The sequence below is a fragment of the Balaenoptera ricei genome, chromosome 18 (genome assembly GCF_028023285.1).
Source record: "Balaenoptera ricei isolate mBalRic1 chromosome 18, mBalRic1.hap2, whole genome shotgun sequence".
Lineage (NCBI taxonomy): Eukaryota > Metazoa > Chordata > Mammalia > Artiodactyla > Balaenopteridae > Balaenoptera > Balaenoptera ricei.
The window spans coordinates 14,614,056-14,635,892 of record NC_082656.1 but is presented as its reverse complement, the minus strand read 5'-3'; the positions used below and the strand labels follow the sequence as shown (position 1 = coordinate 14,635,892).

General features: G+C 41.3%; 1 protein-coding gene across 1 annotated transcript in view; it reads left to right on the top strand.

The window, feature by feature from the left end:
- Positions 1 to 21,837, top strand: part of LHFPL6 (LHFPL tetraspan subfamily member 6) — a 235,586-nt gene that overhangs the window by 202,131 nt on the left and 11,618 nt on the right. Inside the window, exon 3 of the mRNA XM_059902636.1 lies at positions 4,163 to 4,261. Coding sequence (XP_059758619.1) covers positions 4,163 to 4,261 — 99 coding nt within the window. The remainder of the gene's footprint in view (positions 1 to 4,162; positions 4,262 to 21,837) is intronic.

The window sequence follows — 21,837 nt, the reverse complement described above, 5'->3', positions numbered from 1 at the left end:
CCCAAATATCATGTCTACTGTCTGCACAAGAGCATGTCACCTGGCTGCAGCTGCCAACGGGGAATATGGTTTATTCCTCCCTTTTACCTGCTCGTTGACGGACTGTGAGCCAGAACTTCTGCTAGCAGGAGAGTTTTTGAAACGTAGTTTCCTGGCTTCTAGCCACCCATCACCCCCACCCACAAAGGGAGAATCTAAAAGAGTAAGGATGACTTTGATTGTTAACAAGCAGTGTCATGCATAGGTGTAAGAATCTGGTCAGCCCAGTGTTGGGGAGGAAGAAATTTTCTGTTACCCGTCTAGGTTCTTCTGGCTGGCCTAAGAATTAAATTGACTTGACATGAGATAGATTAAGAGGAGGAAAATCAAACAAACGTTTAATAACATGTGTACATGGGAGAGACTCAGGAAAAACTGAGTGATTCCCTGAAATGGCAAAACCATCACTGACTTTAAATACCATCTTCAGCTAAGACAAAGAGAATGCTGGGGGTTAGTGCTTTGGGGCTTCAGAGGGGAGCAAGGCAATTTACATGGAGATGGAGAAGCAAATGTTTGGTAAATAAATGTTTACTGGGCTGGGCAGAGACAGTGGGACATAGAGTGGACTCTGTTCTTTAATCCCTGCGTAGAGTTTCCTCCACCACACTTGCCCGTATGCTTTGCAAATATCTCTGGTGATAGCTGTATTCCTGGAACAGGCCCTCTGTCTACATTCTTTTAGGCAGTTAAGGGGAAGGTCAAACGTTCTTCCTGAATCTTTTGGGCCTTGATTGTTTTTAGTTAGAAATAATCCACATTCCAAAGGGACATTTTAGAGTGGCAAGTTTTTTCCCATCCTTTTGAAGTGGTGTCTTAGGTCTAGAGCAGCCCTCTCCAATAGCACTTTCTGTGATTATGAAAATGGTCTGTATTTGCACTGTCTAATATGGTAGGCACGAGCGTCATGAGGTTAGTAGGCATTTGAAATGTGGTTAGTGCAACTGAAGAACTGAATTTTATTTTTATTTAATTTTAATTAACTTAATTTGTTTTTTTTTTTTTTTTTGCTTCACCGCGTGGCTTGCAGGATCTTAGTTCCCTGACCAGGGATCGAGCCCAGGCCCTGGCAGTGAAAGCACCCAGTCTTACCCACTGGAGCGGCAGGGAATTCCCTAACTTAAATTTAAACTTCAATAGCTACATGTAGCTCTTGGCTACTGCCTGGGGCAGGGCAGGTCTAGAACTCGACTTCTCCTGTTCCATCAACTGGAAGATACTGTCTCATCTGACCTGAAGTGTCCCTGATCCTGCTATCTGAATAATTGTTGTATTTATTGTGTTTTGAAGGTATTCGTTAGAGTGACTATCTGATGGCGTTGGGGGGAGTGTTTCACTGAGTTTAGAGTATTGGTCATCTGATTACCTTTTGTGCCAGCCTGCTAGTAAACAGTTGTTGCATAGTTTGCTGAATTCGGCCTGAGACTTGCTTTCACCTTAATGTATAATAGTAGCGAGGTAGTGGGGAGGCCAGATATTTACCTGCAGAACCTAATCACTGCAACAATCACTTAGCCTGAGGAGTTTGCAACGTGCACTTTTCTCCCAGAAGTGTTCCCCGCATCTTCAGAATCTGCAGTATCTTTACTGTTAGCAAACATTAGCAGATGACAAAACAACGGCTACATAAACATGAGTACTAAAATCCAGATAAGCTACTTGCCCTCCACTGAATACTTCTTTAATGTGAGCATATGCTCATGGTATTTTTCTTTTTTTAATTCTTACACCTAACACAGGTTTCCTATGTATAAAATTATTTCTAATTTATGTGGTTGACTCCACATTTCGTAGTGTTACAAAGACAGCCCAATATTCTATTACACAAAAGAACCCTGACTACCAAGTGTTGTACCACTTAGAGAATCACAGGCCCGTTTGCTCCATAATAGGCACTTAAAAGTTCCTCTCTGTTTAGTCTCACAAAATGCTGGGATCCTTATACTGGACGAAAGCGGCTTCTTGGGCGGGGAGGGGGATGAATTGGGAGATTGGGATTGACATATATACACTAATATGTATAAAATAGATAACTAATAAGAACCTGCTGTATTAAATAAATAAATAAATAAAATTTTAAAAAGAAATTCATATAGACACAACAACCTGCATTGGATAACTGTAAATAAAAGCAGTTCTTTTCAGAAGTTAAGAATAAATTCTGATAAAAACAACAACAAAACAGAAAACAAAACAAAAAAAAGCAGCTTCTTTCATGAACACATGACACATATTTCTCTGCCATACTGTAAGAACATTAGCAATTGAGACTGTTTATCATTTATCATTTGTTTGCTTATCAGAAAAAGGGAATACTGATGGTTTAAATTTTACTGTTTTTCATTTTACTTACCCTTGAACGTTTTATATCTAACTGCCTTTCTGCGTGTGTCATCATTTAAAAATTGCTCACCAGATCTCAAAAAGTGGTGTTACTTATTAATTTAAGAACTGAGTATCATGGAAAATGATGCCACATTATTTATTCAACATTCATGGAATTCAGTTTGCACAAACTCTGGCATCCTCATTAATTCTCTATTTACCTGATGGTGGATAACACTAGTTTGGAATTGTCTTCAGAATGCTATAAATTTTATCCTAAGGCAAAAAGCCTAAGGAAACCGGTCACTGGGACATTTGCTTAGTCAGCAAACCTCGTATTATTGCTTTTTGAATTATTCTTCAGCCTCAACACAATTCATATTTACACAGTTGCATACAGGTATCCTGGAATGTGTGATCTGCAGCTGCAGTGATTCTTTGCAGGCATTCCCTCGGATCACAGCCCTTCTGCATTAGATGCTCGTTTGACTGTGGTCTAAGGGATGGATCGGAGGGAGGGGCAACGGGGTGGAAAATGTGTCATTTTCTGGGGGCTGTCTCTCCACACAGCTGGCATAGAGGTTGGGGGAGTGGGGTGGAAAGCAGCACCTCCTTAGATGCCTGTGAGGAAACAGACAATTTGTACGGGTTACAACTACTCAAGTCATCCACCAGGGGCAAGGGAGAAGCAAAAGGGCGACAGGAAGAGACTCAATCCAGAAATACTGAAGTTCTCCCTTAGATGCCTTTGGGGACGCTGTTGTTCGGCCTATACGTTACCACATTAACAGGTTTTCTAATTTAGGGGCCTCCCTTATTTAGCGCCTTTTAACCCACAATCCTGCAGACAATCAGACTGTGTATGCATTGGTCCCACTGGCTCAGCACACTTGTGGATTTACGGGTGATGTTAATACTCGCTGACTGATGTGACAAGATGATACTTTCAGATTAGCCCTCGGATTTGATTGGTCAGTGCTTCAGTCTCATTCAGCTTCTCATAAAACCATATTATTGATAGGTTTTGATGTAAAACGAAAGACTCACCAATCGAAAGCTGTCTGCTCAGGGTGAGCTGCCATGATACCTTGACTTAAAATAAAACCGTCACTTGCTTTAGTTTAATCATCAAACCTTTTGGTCTTCGCTGCAAGAAGAACTGAAGTCACAGTAAGCGTCTGTGTTCTTGAGTATTTCCAAGATGCGTGGACACTTGGTGATTCTCGGCTTCTCAAGGGAGCATGGTAACCATAGCATGGTCCACGAGTTCAGTCAGTGTGCTGAAGTGGTTCATGAAAATCTTTGTGCTTTCTCCGTCCCTGGTAAAATTCGATGATGCTGAAACATTCTATTTTGATTCTTAAATTGGAAAAAGCAATCTAATGAATGATGATGCACAACCGATGAGGCCCTTTTGCTGGCTCTCGAATTACTTGTTTACATGGATTGAGGGTGGAATGGGTTGGCTTTTTACAAGAGTGATTAAAAGGGCTTCTGGATTGTACTCCCTAAACAGGATTTGCAAGGCTTTTAATGCTTTAAAAGGGGAAGTTGGAACCAAACTGAGCTGTCTGTCAAGGTTGTTCTTCCCACCTCCCACCCCCTTTTAAGCAGACTTGAAATTGTTCTTGGAATTAAACTGAACTTAGGTCACTAAAGGGAGCTTGGCTGGTGCTTTCCCAAAAGCAGACCCCATGTTCCGTTGACATATTGCCTATATTGATTATTTCTCCCTTGTACCTTTATCTAGGGCTGCAGAGGGGCATTGCTAAAGTCCTGTTGTCTTTTCTCTTTGCAGGCTTGTTGATCGGTGCTGGCTGTGCCCTGTACCCCCTGGGCTGGGACAGTGAGGAAGTCCGGCAGACTTGTGGCTACATTTCTGGCCAGTTTGACCTGGGTAAGTTCTCTTCATGGATAGTACTCCTTTTAGAAGAGAACCTTCTCTGATCTTTCACAGAAGGAGAAGGTGGAAAAGGGATGGGGAAGAAAAACACATCCCAGGATTGGAGCCAGCAGACATGTGTAACAATACACATACATTCATTTATTCAACTGTTTAGTAAAGAGCTATGTATAATCTACTGTTGGCCTGTACTATGGGAAGTACTGTAGATACAAAGAAAAGAAATTGTCCTTGCTAAGAGTTAATATTCATTAATTAATTCATTCAGAATCATATATTTGAGTCATTTCATGCACTAAAAATAACTCTCTCTGTGGAATTCACTGTCTATCTGAGAAGATAAGGTAAAAAATATGATCAAGAAAATGACAGGGCTTCCCTGGTGGCACAGTGGTTGAGAATCCGCCTGCTAATGCAGGGGACACGGGTTCGAGCCCTGGTCTGGGAAGATCCCACGTGCCGCGGAGCAACTGGGCCTGTGAGCCACAATTACTGAGCCTGTGCGTCTGGAGCCTGTGCTCCGCAACAAGAGAGGCCGCGACAGTGAGAGGCCCGCGCACCGCGATGAAGAGTGGCCCGCACTTGCCGCAACTAGAGAAAGCCCTCGCACAGAAACGAAGCCCAACACAGCCGTAAATAAATAAATAAATAATTTTTTTAAAAAAATGACAGTCAGTGCTAAGGAATCTAAAGCAGTTTCACTCCAGGGTAATACACAACTTTGTGAAAGAGATGGGAATGGAGCTGGGTCTTAAAGTGATGCGTGTGGATTATCTGGCAGGCAAGGATTACAGTTCAGCAAAGCACAGGGGAGGGATGAAGAAAGCTCATCAGGGGACCATAGAGACCCAGGAAATAGGATCTGTGATTAAGTAGGCCATAGTTCACACCTCGATGAAGGGCTCATGATTTTTTCTGTGTACTAATCAGAAAATTTCAGATATTTCTCACTTGTACAGAGAATGTATTTTACTTACTTGGCAACCTATAAAAATGTTTTGCATAATACGACATGGTTTGCACCATTATAATTTGTAATGGTTAGCTAATATTTCAGCTGGTTGAGAAACCTACATTTACTTAACCACTTGCTTATTTCTTTCTAGTTGGGTATTTTGTCTACTCGGTTTGTGTTACGTAAACATAATGTAAGGAGTAGTTTAATGAATATAAGTCTTCTCTTGACTGAATTATTTTCTTAGGATGTTTTTCTAGAATTGGTGTTAACTAGACCGAAGATTATGAGCCCATAAAACACTTATTGCCAAATGATAGCCAACAGACTTTTCCCTAATATATGGATAGACAGATTAAGTTTTTGACAATGAGCGCATAGTGAGTTACTAACTTAAACGTCTATCTGCTTTTCACATTAAATATTTCTCTCTAAGTAGAAAACTTTCAAGGGAACCGGTCTAACGGCAGTATTACTATATACCAATTCATTTAAAAAATTTTTGTTAGAACTTATTAAAAAAAAAAAAAAAAAGGCATTTCTCTGGCAGTCCAGCGATTAAGACTCCGTGCTCCCACTGCAGGGGGCGTGGGTTCATCCCTGGTCGGGGAACTAATATCCCGCATGCCGCGCGATGCAGCAAAAAATAAATAAATAAAAGAACTTATAAGAAAAACATTCTGTTGGATACTGAGAAAAATGGGCAGATGTGATATCATATAGAAAGTCTGTGAATTTGAAAATGAAGCAATTTTTGTTTGACTCAATGGATGACAAACACCTGCTTCCCTCACAATACTACTGGCTCTTTGGGTAGAGGAGATGGTGCCGGAAATACCACCCAATTTGCATGGATAAAAAATAAGAGATTTCCCTTTGCCCATTCTTCCCTCATTGAAGGCGAAGCCATCCTAAGGCTAGATTAGTTTGTGATTGTTGTAAATGCAGAGAAGGGGAAAATGCTGGCACAAAGTTAACCGCTAGGCTATCCTGTTTTTTTTTTGGAAAGCAAACTGTGTCCAGGGGAGATATTGCAATACAGTGTTTGGCATTTTTCTTTCTCTGGTATTTGAGGGATTCTTTGCTGTTTCACACAGGCCTCAACTTGGTTAGAATTCTGTTCTTGCTGGTGTCCTACTGTTGTGTTTTGCCGTATTAATTAGCAGGTTATAATGAAACTCAGATCCTGTTTTTGCAGTTTTCGCTACCGCACCCCAGGATTTTACAGCTTCTCAGCACTGAGGATGAAAAATTTGAATGTCAAAATTAACTTTTAAAACAAAACACTTGCCTCTTTCTTTGCTAGTGATGATAATTTTCTTATGTTATAAACTCACTAAAGCTATTTTAGCAACCTTAAAATGACAGCGTTGTTTTAATTTTGGCCTTTTTAGTTTTAAATTTCTCTTAGATTGGATGATGAGAAAAAAAATCAAAACTGGCATTATCTACAGATAAAATGAGTTCTGGGTCCCCTGAAGAAGTATTTTGGGTTTATCGAGTTCCATTTCTCCAGGTAACTATTAGTTTTTCAGACTCTGTGATCTTTTCTTCCTAAAGGGAAACCGTGGCATGGAGATGTCACCACACCTCTCCCACCGAACTTCCTGTGTTTTCTGTCTTTACGAAAGTATTCCGTTCTCTGGAACACTGATGAGAGCTGAACTTCAGGGAGTGAGTGACGGCAGAGATTACGGAGCAAACGTGACGGAGCCTAGGGCTGGGCTGGGGGCCGCGTGGGAGGGTGAGCGCCCTCCGTAAGGGTGACTCTGTAGCCCCGCTTTAGTGGCGCACACGCTGCTAGCCATGGCCGTACCGCCTGTGCCACCTCTGAGAATCTGAGCTTGTTTCTGCTCCTCTCCATAGACAGCGTGTGGATGAATCTTTCCTCCCGAGGGTCGGGCAGTGTTACTGATGTTATTAAGGTTCACGGCCTCCTTATAGTGGAATGTGGGTGCATTTCTTGGCGTGCCGGTACTGAACCGTGATTGCTCTCTTTAGAGCAGGGGTCCCCAACCTGTTAGGAACCGGGCCGCGCAGCAGGAGGTGAGCGGCGGGCGAGTGAGTGAAGCTTCATCTGCCGCCCCGATTGCTCCCCGTTGCTCACATTACCGTCTGAACCATTCCCCGCCCCCCCTTCCGAGGAAAAATTTTCAGAAAACCAGTTCCTGGTGCCAGAAAGGTTGGGGACCGCTGCTTTAGAGCATGTCCCCAAAGAAATCATTGTTGCTTTTGTTCCCACTTTGGCAGATTATTTAAGGAGTGCATTCATTCAATTATTCAGCAAAGGAATATTTATAGGGTGCTTTCGATGTGCCAGGCCTTGTGCAAGGTGCTGGGGACATGGCATCAGGAACGAATTTAAAAAGACACTATTTATCCCCCTCATGGAACTTAAAAACTAACAGGAAAGGCACATATACTTGAATATATATATATATATATATGTGTGTGTGTGTGTGTGTGTATGTGTGTGTATATATACACACACACACATATATATATATATGGAAAGTGTGTTAAAAAGGGTCAGGCACTGTAATGGGCATTGTGGTTGTCTTGCCAATATTATTCCACTCTAGTTGGTCAGTCTAAGCCAAAGTTTGGCAAATGTTTCCATAAAGAGCCAGAGTCAGATCATGAATATTTTCAGCTTTGCAAGCCATATGGCCAAGTACATGGTAAGACAGTTCCTATATGAATGGGTGTGACTGTGTCCCAATAAAACGTTATTTACACAAACGGGTAGTGGAGCTGTAGTTTGAGACCCCTGACCTCAAGCAAAGCGTCCCCCTGATGTGCCAGAAATGTGTTCATTCCATTTGTGCTCATTTATCAGTTCCTTCAGTCGGTCAGGATATAGGACAGTCCAAGACTTGGCACCGAGCAGCCCCATCCAGTTATCCTAAAATCCTTTGTAAATACTACCATTTTCTTGTTGTGTCGTGTTGTGACATACGGTGTAAAAAGCACCATTAATTAAGCTTGGTCATCCCACCTCTTAACGCTAGCATGGAAAGGTTAAGCTCATTTGGGCGAGTGAGACTGGAGATGTTTCCAGAGGCTTCTGAGAAAGATGGAATCACACACCTAAGGAAGAGGCTTCAGAGGCCATGGTCTCCCTCCCTCTGGCAGTCACCCCGACAAGGTGGAATAGCAGGAAGATGCAGGCTTCAGGGCAGAGGCGGGCAGAGAAACCAGCCTGTGGGCGGGCATCCCGAGAATTTCCAGCCTTGCTGACACACAGTAATTCATTTCCTTACAGGGTAAAGGTTGAGGCAGGCCTTCTCTTACTTGCAGCCAAAAGCAGCCCGATTGGTATTTCATTTAGTTGCTATTTCACTATTCCAGGGGCCCTGACCTCACCTAGGTGCTTCTTAAGGAGGTGTTATTTTTAGCTGACCCCTCAAGGCTGTAGAGGATTTAGGTAGGTAAAGGGTGAATGTGGGCGTGTTTTAGGGTGACAGGGAGAGGTAGGTTGCAGGCAGGTCAGGGAGAAGAGCCAGGAAGAAGCCTGATTAGGCACCAGAGTGGGTAGGAATCCTTGGGGGGCTAGGAAGGGCCTCCCAGGGAAAGAGCATTGAAACTGAGTCCAAAAATATGAGTACTGTTTAGGCAAGGAAGTGACTACGTAAAAAGCTCGCATTTGTGGTTGTAACATAACGTGGTGGGAGCGTAATAGAATCTACATTTTTAAATGCCTGCTTTCTTTAGAAAGGCACTTGGGAGAGAATTTGTTTTACATTCATCGAAAACAGTTTTATCAGGCTATTGATTATTTCTCAAGCATTTTCATATTTTATCAAGTCCCGAGCTTTGAAGCAATTTTGCAAAAATATCCACTTTCACAAATCAAAGACTGTTACTCTGCTTACCTTTAGATCACACTTATTTATGAGGAAGCATGGAGCAGGTTTGAATACACACATTTTAAAAACAGGGAAACAAGAATTTAAAACAGGCTGCATAATGAATTTCTAAATTCCCCCACTGAAACTGTATAGCTTGCCTTGACAGTCGTTCTCAACCTTTAGCATTGGAATCAGAGGTAGGCTGGTTGAGAGTATAAATTTTTAGTTTCTATGCCTTGGGTATTGTGCTTCTCTCATTTGTGTTTCAAACAAGGATCCCTGGTGATTCAGGTATAAGTGGTCAGTGACCATACTTTTTTTAAAAAGCCTTAATTTATATAGAAAAATTAATTTTTTGTATCTTGCTAGAATTTAGTTTAACAAACATTCATTCATTTTGTTTTATATAAATTAGGAGGCTTTAACTTTAGGTTACAAAAATCTGATGCCAACTGGCTTAAACAAAGAAGACATTTAAGATCCCTTATTACAGGAAGGCCAGAGTCAAGGTGAACTTCAGACTTGACTGAGCCAGGGGCTCAAAGATGTTGTCCATCCCAAAGTCCTTCATCCTGAGGCTAGCTCTCCCCTTGGTCGGAAGAGGACTGCATTTGGCACTTGTGGCTCTAAGCATCCTTGTTCATGTCAAATAGGCGAGGGCGAGCTTCCCCCCCAGTAGTGGAATAAAAGTCTCTCTCCTCGGTCTAGTTGGACCAATTTGTCACGTGCCCATCTTGAATGAATAGCTGCTGTCAGGCAATACCATGTACGGATTGGCTTCTTGTGGCCCAGCGTGGATGTGTTCAGAGTTTTACAGAACCAGATTTACTGAGAAGTAGTGACATTTGTAAGTGGAAGATGAGACTAAGAGGAGAAAAGGCATCTCAGTCTCTATTTTTTGTCAGACTTTGGTGCTCTGTGCTCCTTCTGTCATGAAGTCCATGGTTGTGGACAAAGGGACAGTAATGGTTTATGCTGTGCAAGTGGTAATGATTATTAATTTTTAAGAGAACAAAACAGTACAAGTGAAAAGAATAATACATAGTGTAGCACAGCATGTTCACGTAACAAAAGCCCAGTAGATGTTTGCTATTATTATGCACATTGTTTGTACAGGACCATTTTTAATGAATATTTGCTGATAATCTCTATTCTTCCTTTATATTCCATGCCAGCAAGTTGGGATTTACACCTTAAGCATAAGGGCTTTATCATCAGGCTGTCCAGTTGATTTAATTCATGCCTCAGAGATATTTTCATCCACCAAAGACTTTTCTAACTATATCCTTATGATCAAAAGTAGAGTTTCAATTAATTTGTCGTGCTAATTTGCCAAGTAAATTTGAGTAATTGTTGCTTTCGCTTTGCTATTTAATTTGATTAAGAAGCCATCATGTTTCCTGTTCTTGAAATTATGCTCTTGGCTTCTCAAGAACAGTACCATACACTCAGAAAACTCAGGACCTCTCAGCGTCAGAAAAGATGAGAGTCTGTTTCTTCCAAATTTTCACTCCAGGGAAGAAATCTCTTCTCCTCTGATCTGAGCAACGACCATTGCACATCTCTTTGGACGTGTCTCCTTGAGCTCTTTGACTCCTGACTCGTGTTTTCTCTCATCCCAAATCAAACTGCACTTGAAAAAAAAAATGATTGGCAGGCTATGGGGGAGTCAGTGGGCCAAAATGGGAACGAAAGTAGAAAATTTCTTTTTTGAGCTTTCTCAAGCTTGGCGTTAGTGGGTGTTTCTGAAGCTGAGTGACCCAGTTTTCCTGATGTCCACATAGAAGCTTCTATTTCTGCAGACAATAACAGGAGAAGCTGCTCTCAGCTTCTGTGATACTGAATAAAACAAGCATCCCTTTGGCCAGAAGTGAGAAGACTCCAGTGACTTACGTGTACTTTTGAGGCTGCTTCATGCAGACCAAGCGGAGGCTTTGCCCAGGGGCTGCAGCCATCTGTGCTCTCAGCTTCTGTGATATTGAATAAAACAAGCATCCCTTTGGCCAGAAGTGAGAAGACTCCAGTGACTTACGTGGACTTTTGAGACTGTTTCATGCAGACCAAGCGGAGGCTTTGCCCAGGGGCTGCAGCCGTCTGAGCTGTGCGGGAGCTGGGCTGGCCTGCTAGGCGCTCCCAAAGAGCAACAGGCAGCATCTGTTGCTCCGTTTAGGAAGAGACCCCTAACACTTGATGCGTTTCTGGTCATTGCTTAAACGTAATTGATGATCCCGTTATGAGACTGCTATTTGGGAGACGGGTTAGAGGTAAGGTGTTGAATATGCATTGAGATTTAGCCAAAGGTAAAGTCTTTAAAGCAGTGATGATTTCCCGCCTCCTCCATGGCTATTATCTGGAACGGTTCCAAACTTTTGACACTTAAGTGCTAATCGCTGGAAGTCACTTAGAAGGTCCAGCATGAGCCTATATTCCTTCACTCGGCTCTAGTGCAGGAGGGTGACAGAGGGAAGCCGGGCAGCTGCTGTGAGTTAAACCAAGACCTAAACTGGTAGGCCCTGGGGGACCCATGAGAACATTCTAGAAGGTGATGCTGGAAAGGATGCTGGGAAGCCGCCACAGGCAGAGGAGGTCCAGCTTGGCTGGTGATGAAGTGACGGAGCAAAGTGTCTCCAAGGAAAAAACAATCAGCTTTGTTGGTCACTCGGCTTTCCTAGGGGCCTCATTTTCAGGAGATGAAGGGTTTTCTGTGTTCATTTCAGAAAGTAGGGAGAAGAATCAATTCATTTCAGGGGCATAAATTCAACCCGCCCATTCCTGGGACCATGACAATAACATTAGAGCATGAACATTTCCACTTTAAGTTATAGCTGAGTAAATGCCTCTGATCCTGCTTTAGGAAAAAGCACCCCATTCTGTATAATCATAGATCCAATTCTATCTGCTTCCCTAAACACATCTTTGCAGGTTCCTATGGGACAGGATTTTTGCAACTTTGGTGCCTATCTCAGTGTTTGGCTCATAGCAGTATTTAATAGACATATTTATTTATTCAACAAATATTTATTAAGCACATTCTAGGTTCCAAAAATTGTGCCAGATACTTAGAATAAAATTATGAATTAGATAGATATGATTCTTACCTGCACGTCACATATCTGCTGTCTACGAAATGGTTAAAAGAAGGGAGAGAGGGAGGCTGAGAGAGAAAAGGAAGCAAGAGAGAAGATAAAAAGGAAGAAACCCTATGGCTCATTTTTGACCACTAAAAAGGCAGCTGCCATCATGTTTCTCTATCTACTTGGCCACTGATATCCTGGTGAGAATCATGACATTACTCTCTAAGGGACTAATGGCTTAACCATCTCCTAGAAAGTAATCAAGTTCAGGGTCATAGTTTAAAAAACCAAAAGCCCTGGTAGATGAAAAAAGAAATTGCTCTAAATCTTTTCTTCCTAAAGTCTTTTTTTGGCGGGTTATTTTAGAGCAGGATCTTGCCCATTGTTGTATCAGTGCCTTTTAAAAACCTAAAGTGGCTTGCAGCGATTTGCAGCAGTGGAATTCAATGCTAGTGGAAAAAAGGAAATGTGCTTAGAAAACCTGCAGGAAATGAGAAATATCATTCTTCCCAGTAGTTTGGTGGCTGTATCTTAATATTGAGATATTAAGAAATATTAAGATATGGCCACCAAACTATTGGGAAGAATATGTTAGTCTGTCTTTTAAAGATCCTTCTTCATGTTTTTTCAATGTTATCCTTTTATAAAAACAAAAAATGATATACCTGGGTGGTGTGCCATTTTAGATTCAGTTTACTGAAGGAAGTTTAGGAGATTGAACTGGTTCATTCTCGTTATGCTTTTGTATTATGTGCGCTTTACTATTTCCTAGTATGTTTCGTTTGAATATTAATCTGGGGGTAGAAGTGCACTAACACTAAATTTAACGGGTTTTGATGTTTTAGATCCTCTCTCAGGAATGAACTTTGTTTAATCGATTATGTTAACAGTGACTCTGAGAAAGAGCAATTAAGACAAATGGGCTATATGAACATCATCTTGAATAAATATGTAGATTTATTGAAGGTTTCTGATAGTTAAGGATTTAGGGATAAATCTATTAATTAAAAAGAAGAATCTACTGCCCACCCCCAACATCCCAAGCTGATAATTCCTTCTGATAACGTAATACAACCCCTTTGGGAAGTCTCCTACCAGCTCCCTGCCCTCAAGGAGATTACAGTTGAGAGATTTCACACAGATTTGTCTTAGACCATCCTCTTATCTAATTGTCTATTCGTTCGGAATAGTAACACTGAGGAAAGACCTTTCACTAATGTTCCTGGGAGATGTGTCTATATGAACATTAGAGGAGAGTTCTTTCAAATCTTTATATTGTGGCTTTTAATCTTGGGAGAAATATTTCTGCCCCAGAATTGAGAATTCACATTACTGTGTTAACTCCTATGTTAGTGACCTTCCTGTGTGTTTTTGCCTTTGTTCTGTAATAGAAATAGAAGATAGACCTCTTAACAGGTCTCCTGTGAGGAAAGGGTCATTGGTAAGCATTAGTGATTAATAATCCATCAAAAGTGGTTTTAGAATAAAACCAAAAATGTAACAAAGTAATCAAAGGGCTGATCTGACTTTTCACCTGATTTTTAACCTGGTAGAATGTTGACAAAAACTAATTAATATAGAGAATTTGTAGAGTAAAACTCATTTATCAGATCTTTTCAGAAAGTTCTGTACAAATGAGTTATTCCAGATAAATGAATTTTCCTCTTAAAGGAAAGAACATGGACTGGATTTGAGTCTCAGTTTCACTCCCCGAGAGCCGTTTGATTCTGGGCAAGTTATTTGAGCTCTCAGAACTTCAGTTCTTCAGTCTCTAAAAGAAGATAACAGTACCTGCTTCACCTGCCTGTTAAAAGGATTGAAGGGGGTAGTGAAAGATGCTTTTGCACATGAAGATGTACAAATAAATATCAGTTCCTCCTTGCTGCCTGAAACACCAACACATTTCCTGTTTTAGTCATGTTGAAAAAGTTTGAGGATGTATCATATACTTTTCCATCGCTTTAGCCAGAATATATAAAAGATAAACAAGACTTAAAAAAAAAAATCATTAGCAGCTATGCTGTCATACGGAGTCATCCCCAAGAGCCATGGACATTTGTTGAGTGATTTGCCCTTTTACTAAATAACCAAGACTGAAAAAAACTTTGAGTTCTTTCTGCTTTTTTTGTAGTTGTTTTGCAACAGTTTTATGTCACCCTGTCAGCGATTATTCATTGCAGTTCTTAATTACCCCTTTCTCTCCTATTCTTTTACTTCTAATTTGTGTCCTTTCTCAAGTCATCATAAATCATATGAGAAGCGTGCTTTAAAAAAACACAGTTCAGCTCTGTTTCTGTGCACTGTGCATCTTTGAGGCACTGATTTTTGTATGTTCTGGACAGGGTTTTTTTTTCAACCTCTTGATTTGGGGTCATGCTTTGGAGAGCTGCTACATGATATCTTAGTACGTCAGCTGCTTGGGTTAGCAGCTGGGTGTTTTGATGACACTGGTAATTGAGTTCAATGTTACAGGAACCCTTGTTCTAGGGATGAGTTTTAACTTGAGGTCTCCAGACCATTCAAGAAGCCCAAAGTCCATCCATCAACAGGCTTCAGGGAATTTGTTACCCCACTGAAAACTGTGCAAAGTTTATATGCTTGCGCATATGTGCTTTTTCTCTGGCAAGAGTATTCATAGGTTTTATTTATTATTCAAGTGGATTCCTGGCACATGAAGACTCAGAGCCTGTGGTAAGCAGCATTTGGAAGTCTGACACTGGAAAGCTTAGAAACCTGAATTCTAGACCTAGTCTCCCAACAATCCTCAAATCTCCCCAGGAAGCTGGAAGGCCATTGGGTTCCTTTGACTTGATTTCATTATCTACCAAAGTGTTTGTCAGAGGGAGGTTATAGGGAGAAACATCTCTACTTGCAATAGGCATTATTGCAAATAAATACTCCCAGACACCAATTCTAATTTGAAATCGTATCTGTGAAAATGAGCGTTCCACCTTCCTAAGGAATGGAATACGCTTCCACTTAGAATCCTAGCCAGGTTCTTTAGTGGGCCGTCCTCCACCATGCCTGGGGAGCACGTTGTTCTGAACTGCCTTTTCAAAGATGTTTGTATAGTGAGCAGCCTTGGAAGACAATGACTCCTGCTGGAGCAGAGGACAGGTTTTGTTTATTGTTCCCTATAATAATGTCTCCCTCTGGGGCAAAGTGTGGGTGGATTTGCTTGCAGCCTGTTTTAAAAAAAATTGGGGATCCGTAAGCTTAGGATTCCTTCACGGTGACACAAACTTACTGAGTTTACTGCATCAGCCCCTGTGGGATGGATTCTTCACCAGACGTGAAGCTCATGCTGGCTGCTGTGCTGAGGGTAATAACCCAGTCCTCCATCTCCGATCCAGAAGTCTCCTAGCTTTCGCCAGCATCCGTGAAAGTGGGGCAGGCTGACTTGTTAGCTTACGAGTAGAATAAGATCTCAGATTCTTCAAAGTTCTTAAGACCACTGTTACAATGCCTGTCATTTATTTAAAAATACTTTAGAATAGACAGACTGAGATGTGTGTGTGAGTTATAGGAAGTCACAGCTCAGGTTCAGGATCCAGAGTGGAAACTCAAGGCTACTATTACCCATATCTCGACCAACACCAGAAGCCTCACTATTAGTATAGCCATGGTCAGAAATGGATTTTAATAGTAGAATTGGTGTTTTATTATTAAAACTGGTGTTTTAATGGTGGAATTGGATTTTAATGGTGGAATTGGTGTTTTACTTATTAACATGATAAATGTTAAAAATGGACTGTCATTGGTGAAATTAAAGATATTCAAGATTATGGATTGGCTTAAAGAGCTAGAGATACTCCCTGTACTGACGTGAAAGGATTTAAACAGCCATCCAGGCATATAGCCATTATTGTAAGTCTGAAAGATATTTAAAATATTTAATAACCAGTATGTCATGGGCCCTGACTAATCCAAACTAAAACAAATGCTGGAGCAGGCTCCCAAGGGGCCCTGCTTGGCCAAGCACTAGCTTTTTTACTCCTGGGACACAGGATTCCCTAGGGTTCTCAGAGGAGCGAGGGGCCAGTGGGGCATGTGGAGAACTTGGGGCAGTGGCTGTTTATGCACCAGTACAGCGATACGTATTTTAGTATTTTTAACAATGAGAACAGCTTTACTACAGCATTCCAGCTGTGCCCATTGTGTCCTTAGGAATGGAAGTCAAAGCTTGATCATCCCTAAGGACTCCGTTTCTAGTCTTTGGTTCAGAGGATTTTTGGTTATTTGTTGCCAGAAGGAACAGAATTCTTCCCTGGACCTTGCTTCATTTGCCTCCAGTGTTTCTTTCATGCAAGATGGTAGCCCAATCACTTAAAACGATAGGGAGCTAGGATTTAACTAGCTCTCAGAACAGTTTAGTGAGCTGGTTTGTGCCTGCTTTTTGGTGTTTGTTTAATAAGTGTCGGTATGTGTAGCAGGATGTGGTCCGAGACTTGCTTTCATGATAACTTGTAAATGAGGTTGTTGGAGAGTAGCTACGCCTTACCATCCCTCTTGCTTCTTCAGTGGGTGTTGTAATTTACCAGAGTCTCAAGGTTGTGCTTGACCAAACTGGATTAAGTCCGTTCCCAAGAGCTACCTTACAAGCAAGGAGCGATCATCAAGGAAACCTTTTGGACCGAGGGCAGCTACCCAAGATCAAAGCAGCCCTTGTGGCCACACATTTCCATTTCACTGGATACCGAGACTGTATTCAGAGGCTGCTCAGTGGCCAATGAAAGCGTGACAGGTGCAAACGGGAGGGTAGATAAAATGCCATCCGGCTGGAAACCGGCTCATGGGATTGTTGGAAGATTGGCGGCAGGCACAGGCCACACTGGGAAGCAGCAATTAGAGACAGCCTGGGTCCTTTCACACTGTCTTTGGGGCCATCCGTGAGTCAAAGGAGCTGAATTTCAGGTAGTTTCAGCCTTTATAAATGGCAGCTATAGAAAGAAACCAAAGGATAACCTTTATCGCCAGGCACTGAATAAGGCACCGCTGGTTATCTCAGCCACCTCCACACGGAGTTGGGATTCTGTGCCAGTTCACAGCATGAACACAAAGGCCAGCGCTACACATTCTGTGTGTGGAGCCAATGTGTGTGCCTCATCATCTGAACAACGGCATTATCTCTAGTGAAACTCTTAGGGTGGATCCAGTGCTAAGGGGCAAGAACTAATAAACAACCGCGCCAGCAGAGACTCCGCTGGCCAGACTGGACAAAGCGTAAACCATCGTTATGGGTAAATCGTGCAAATGTATAGTAACAAAACTATCCACCGGGCCATGGAACAGAGGTCCATTTGATTGGTGTGATCATAAGAATTCACATGCTGCTCCTGGGAGGGATCTTAGGCACAGATACAGATCTTGGTATCTTTAAGAAATGTCAGTGAATAACCGTACCCACAGGATGATATGATGTCACTGCATGTGTCATATCGAAAAACCTGAACCTGGATATGTTGCACTTTTTTCAAAGATGAGAAAATTGAAAAATACCCAGCCCTGACTATGGCAGATAATCTGTGTCCCTGCTTAGTGCATGCACTGCCTGTCAGAGATGTGGTCAGTTCACCAATATGTAGTGACGAGATATAAAACACACTGAACTTTCAGTGTTTTGCCTTCCTAAAGATTATATAGAAAACCTTGAATTATCTGACATGGCTGAAAAGACACTTTTAGTGTTATTATTTTGATTGGTACAGCAATGCTACTGAGTATAATCTCTTTACCTTTCTATTCTTTTATATTCCTAAAATATAGTGCAGGATCTCCAAAATATAAAAAGTCATAGTATTAAGAATGTAACAGATTTTTCTTTTTTTATATATGAATATTCATAGTAACAAACTTATCTCGTCATATGTGTGCCATATGGTACCCTATATATGAAGATAAATACAATTAACTTCTAATGGCACTGTGATATAAATTAGGTAACTTCACAATACTAAGACCATCTTATCTAATAATAAGTAATATACATGCTTCAATTATCATCTTTAAAACTTGTTTAAAATTAAAAGTTAAATTTATAGATTCTAAGTTAAAAAAAAAAAAAAGAATTCAGATGCTGCACCACTCACCCTACTTTTCTGAACTTAAACTGAAATTTAATCACTTTTCTGAAGGCGCCAGGGTATGCTTATTTCTCTTGCTATTCCTCTGTCTTGTGGGAATGCTGTGTAGGGCAAGGCATCTCTGCCACCATTTTCGTGGTTATGTGATTCTGACAGGGGTTTCAGGATAAGATGGTGCAGGGCCCTGATTTAGTGTAGACTTTAGGAGGAAGGACCCTGGATGGATCTGACATGAAAGAAAGCAATGAGCAGGTTTGCTGTGGTTCACAAGGGAAGCCCCTGGGAGCCCAGGTGGGAGCGGAAGTGAAAGAGCATCGGTTCCCAGGCAACCACGCCCAGCAAAGTCACCTGGAGTTCTAGTTCTCAGAGCTTCCAGTTTCTCTGACGGACCCATCTCGGCTCTGTTCTCTATCCCACAGAACACTGCTCCTTTTTTGTGAAACCGTGGTAAAATATATATAGCATGACATTTACCATTTTAATCATTTTAAAGTATACAATTCAGTGGCATTAAGTACATTCACAGTGTTGTGCAACCATCAGCACTGTCTGTTTCCAGAGCTTTTTCATCATCCCAAATAGCATCTATACCCATTAAATAATAACGCTCCATTATCTCCTACCTCCAGCCCCTGGTAACCACTCTGCTGCTTTCTGTCTCTATGAATTTGCCTCTTCTAGGTACCTCATATAATAAGTAGAATCATACAGTATTTGTCCTTTTGTGTCTGGCTTCTTGCACTTAGCATAAGGTCTTCAAGGTTCATCCGTCTTGTAGCGTTCACTCCTTTTTAAGGCTAAATAACATTCCATTGTGGATGGACCACGTTTTGTTTATCCATTCATCTAACCCTGCTCATTTGTATCTAGAGCTGTTTTCACACTAGTGATTTACTTAAATGGACATGAAGTCCATATGTCTAAATGTACTGGTTTGCTGTTAAAAGAGGTTGTTGCTTTACTTTTTTCCCCCTCACAACTTTGTAATTATTGCTTTAGCTATGTGAAATTAACTTTAAATGTGCAAGCAGGTAATTGTGTAGTGCAGAGACTTATTACCCAAATAGGACTAGATTTTTGGTTAAGAATAACCCAGCATCAGCACCCTGCTTTAGATTGGGAACTGGGAAATGTTCCATTACAAACAAAGAGAAAGACTCTCCTACTGAACAGAACACATTCAAAAGATCTGGGAAAGTCGCTTTAGTCTCCCGGGCCACAGGGTCCTAATCAGTGAAATACAGATGACCTAGATCGAGAATCCAGAGACTATGAGACAAATCTGTTCTGCCTGTTTTTTAAATAAAGTTTTATTGGAACACATTTATGCTCATGTGTTTACTCTGTGTCTGTGACTGCTTTTGACCTAAAATATTTACCCTCTGGCCCTTTTGAGAAAAAGGTTGCCAACCCTTGATCTAGATGATCCTTTTCCAATATCCCTTTGACTCTAAAATCTCTGATGATGTGCTAGGTGGCAGAAGGAGTGAAGGAAGCATAAAGTCAAAAGGACACAGAAATGGAGGTTGATGCACTGGCTCTTGACGAGGCTTGAATGTAAAAATGCCTCTGTCCTGTTCAGGTTTAATCCCTTTACTGTAGTCCTCATTCCTCCCGCCTTTCTGTCTTGCCTCAAGCACCCACAGCTGGAGCTGCCTGGGGACAGCTTTGATTGCACATAAAAATCCCTATAGTCTTTCGCTTCTGGAGCACACGCTTAGCTTGTGTGAAATCCTTCTATACATCAGTTGGAAAACCCTTTTCCTTCGGTAGGAAGGAAAGAGCGTGTAACCCCTACATCTTCCCAGGCCCAAGGAATTTTGTGGAGGAAAATCGGTCCTCTGTGCCCACGTGCTGCTCTGGTCTCCCCCAGGGAACATCCTGGAGAAGACAGAGCCCCGCGCTCAGTTTCCTGGGTGTCCTGCACGCGTATCCCTTCCCAGTTGCCGTTTCACAGCGTTTCATGATTCATGCTAAAATGTCCTCCTTATTTAGGTGGATTAAATCCACAGGCTGTTTGTTTCATTGGCTGTCATGTTTTAATTACACAACAGAAATTGTCATTATGCAGATTTCTCATGTTGCACGCCGTATTTTACCAAGGTATTGAGTTCTTGCTCTCTGTACTTACAAGTATAAAAGTCTCCCACTGGTTTTATTTTAATTAATTAATTTATTTTTGGCCATGCAACACAGCTTGCAGGATCTTAGTTCCCCGACCAGGGATTGAACCCCGGGCCCACATCCTAACCACTGGACGCCCATGGAACTTCCCTCCCACTGGTATTATATGCAGATCCTCAACCTATGATGGGATTACATCCCAATAAACCCATCGTAAGTTGAAAATACCCTGAGTTGAAAATGGATTTAATGCACCTAACCTACCTAACATCAGAGCTTAGCCTAGCCTACTTTAACGTGCTCAGAACACTTAACAGTAGCCTACAGTTGGGGAAAAACATCTAACATAAAACACTTTTTTATAATAAAGTGTTGAATATCTCATGCAGTTTATTGAATACTGTACTGATAGTGAAAGTCAGAGTGGTTGTAAGTATATCGGTCGTTCCCCCTCGCGATCGCGTGGCTGACTGGCAGCTGCGCTCACTGCCCAGCATCAAGAACGGGGATCCGACTGCGCATCACCAGCCCCTGGCAAAGACCAAACGCAAAATTCAAAGTACGGTTTCTACGGAATGTGTATTGCTTTCATACTATCATAGAGTCAAAATATTGTAAGTCAAACCATCATAAGTCAGGGACCATCTGTATATGTGTATATATGTGTATGTGTGCGTGCACATATATATTTGTGTATACATCTACATATATGAACTTTTATGTTTATTTCGTTTTGGTTTCGAAATGATTTCAGATTTATAGAAAAGCTGCAAAAATAGTACAAAAACTTCTCATATACTCTGCACCCAGATTCCCTTCATGTTAAGTATCATCGTATTTGCTTTGTCCTTCTCCCCCTCTGTCCTGCTCCATTATCTCTCCCTCAGACAGGATGCCCCCATGCCTAGACACTTAAGTGAATAATGCCTTAAAATTACATTCTTTTATGTAGTAGTAAAGTTATCAAAATTAGGAAATTAACATTGATACAATACTTTAATCTACAGATTGATAAGTGTGATTATAAAATTATGCATGAGGGAGATGGAATTTATTTTTCTCATAACGGGTATTGTTTGCTCTGGACTTTATTTCTACTTCATGGTTTTCCATTTTCAGAAAATAACAAACATAAAGTAGTATTTTAAATCTCCAGATGCTCAAAAAGTTTTTTTAAAAAGCTTGCTGTCCAAATGTACACTCTGATATTAGAACTTAAGATTCCAGAAAGTATTAATAATAAAAATAAAAGTGATAATAATAAATCATAATGTCTTTTCTCCCTGATGTATAGTTTGGGGTCAGAACAACTGAACCTTATATCAAGTCCAGCTGCTGTTCTGGGTGTCCTGCCTTTTCGTGAATTTGAGCAGCTGTGTAAGTGTGGGACCTCGGATAGGTACTTTCTAGTAAATCCCTAAGTTGATGATGGCTAGCGCTGTTTCCATGGGAGATGGTAAATAGTACCTGGAAGAACTCTTTT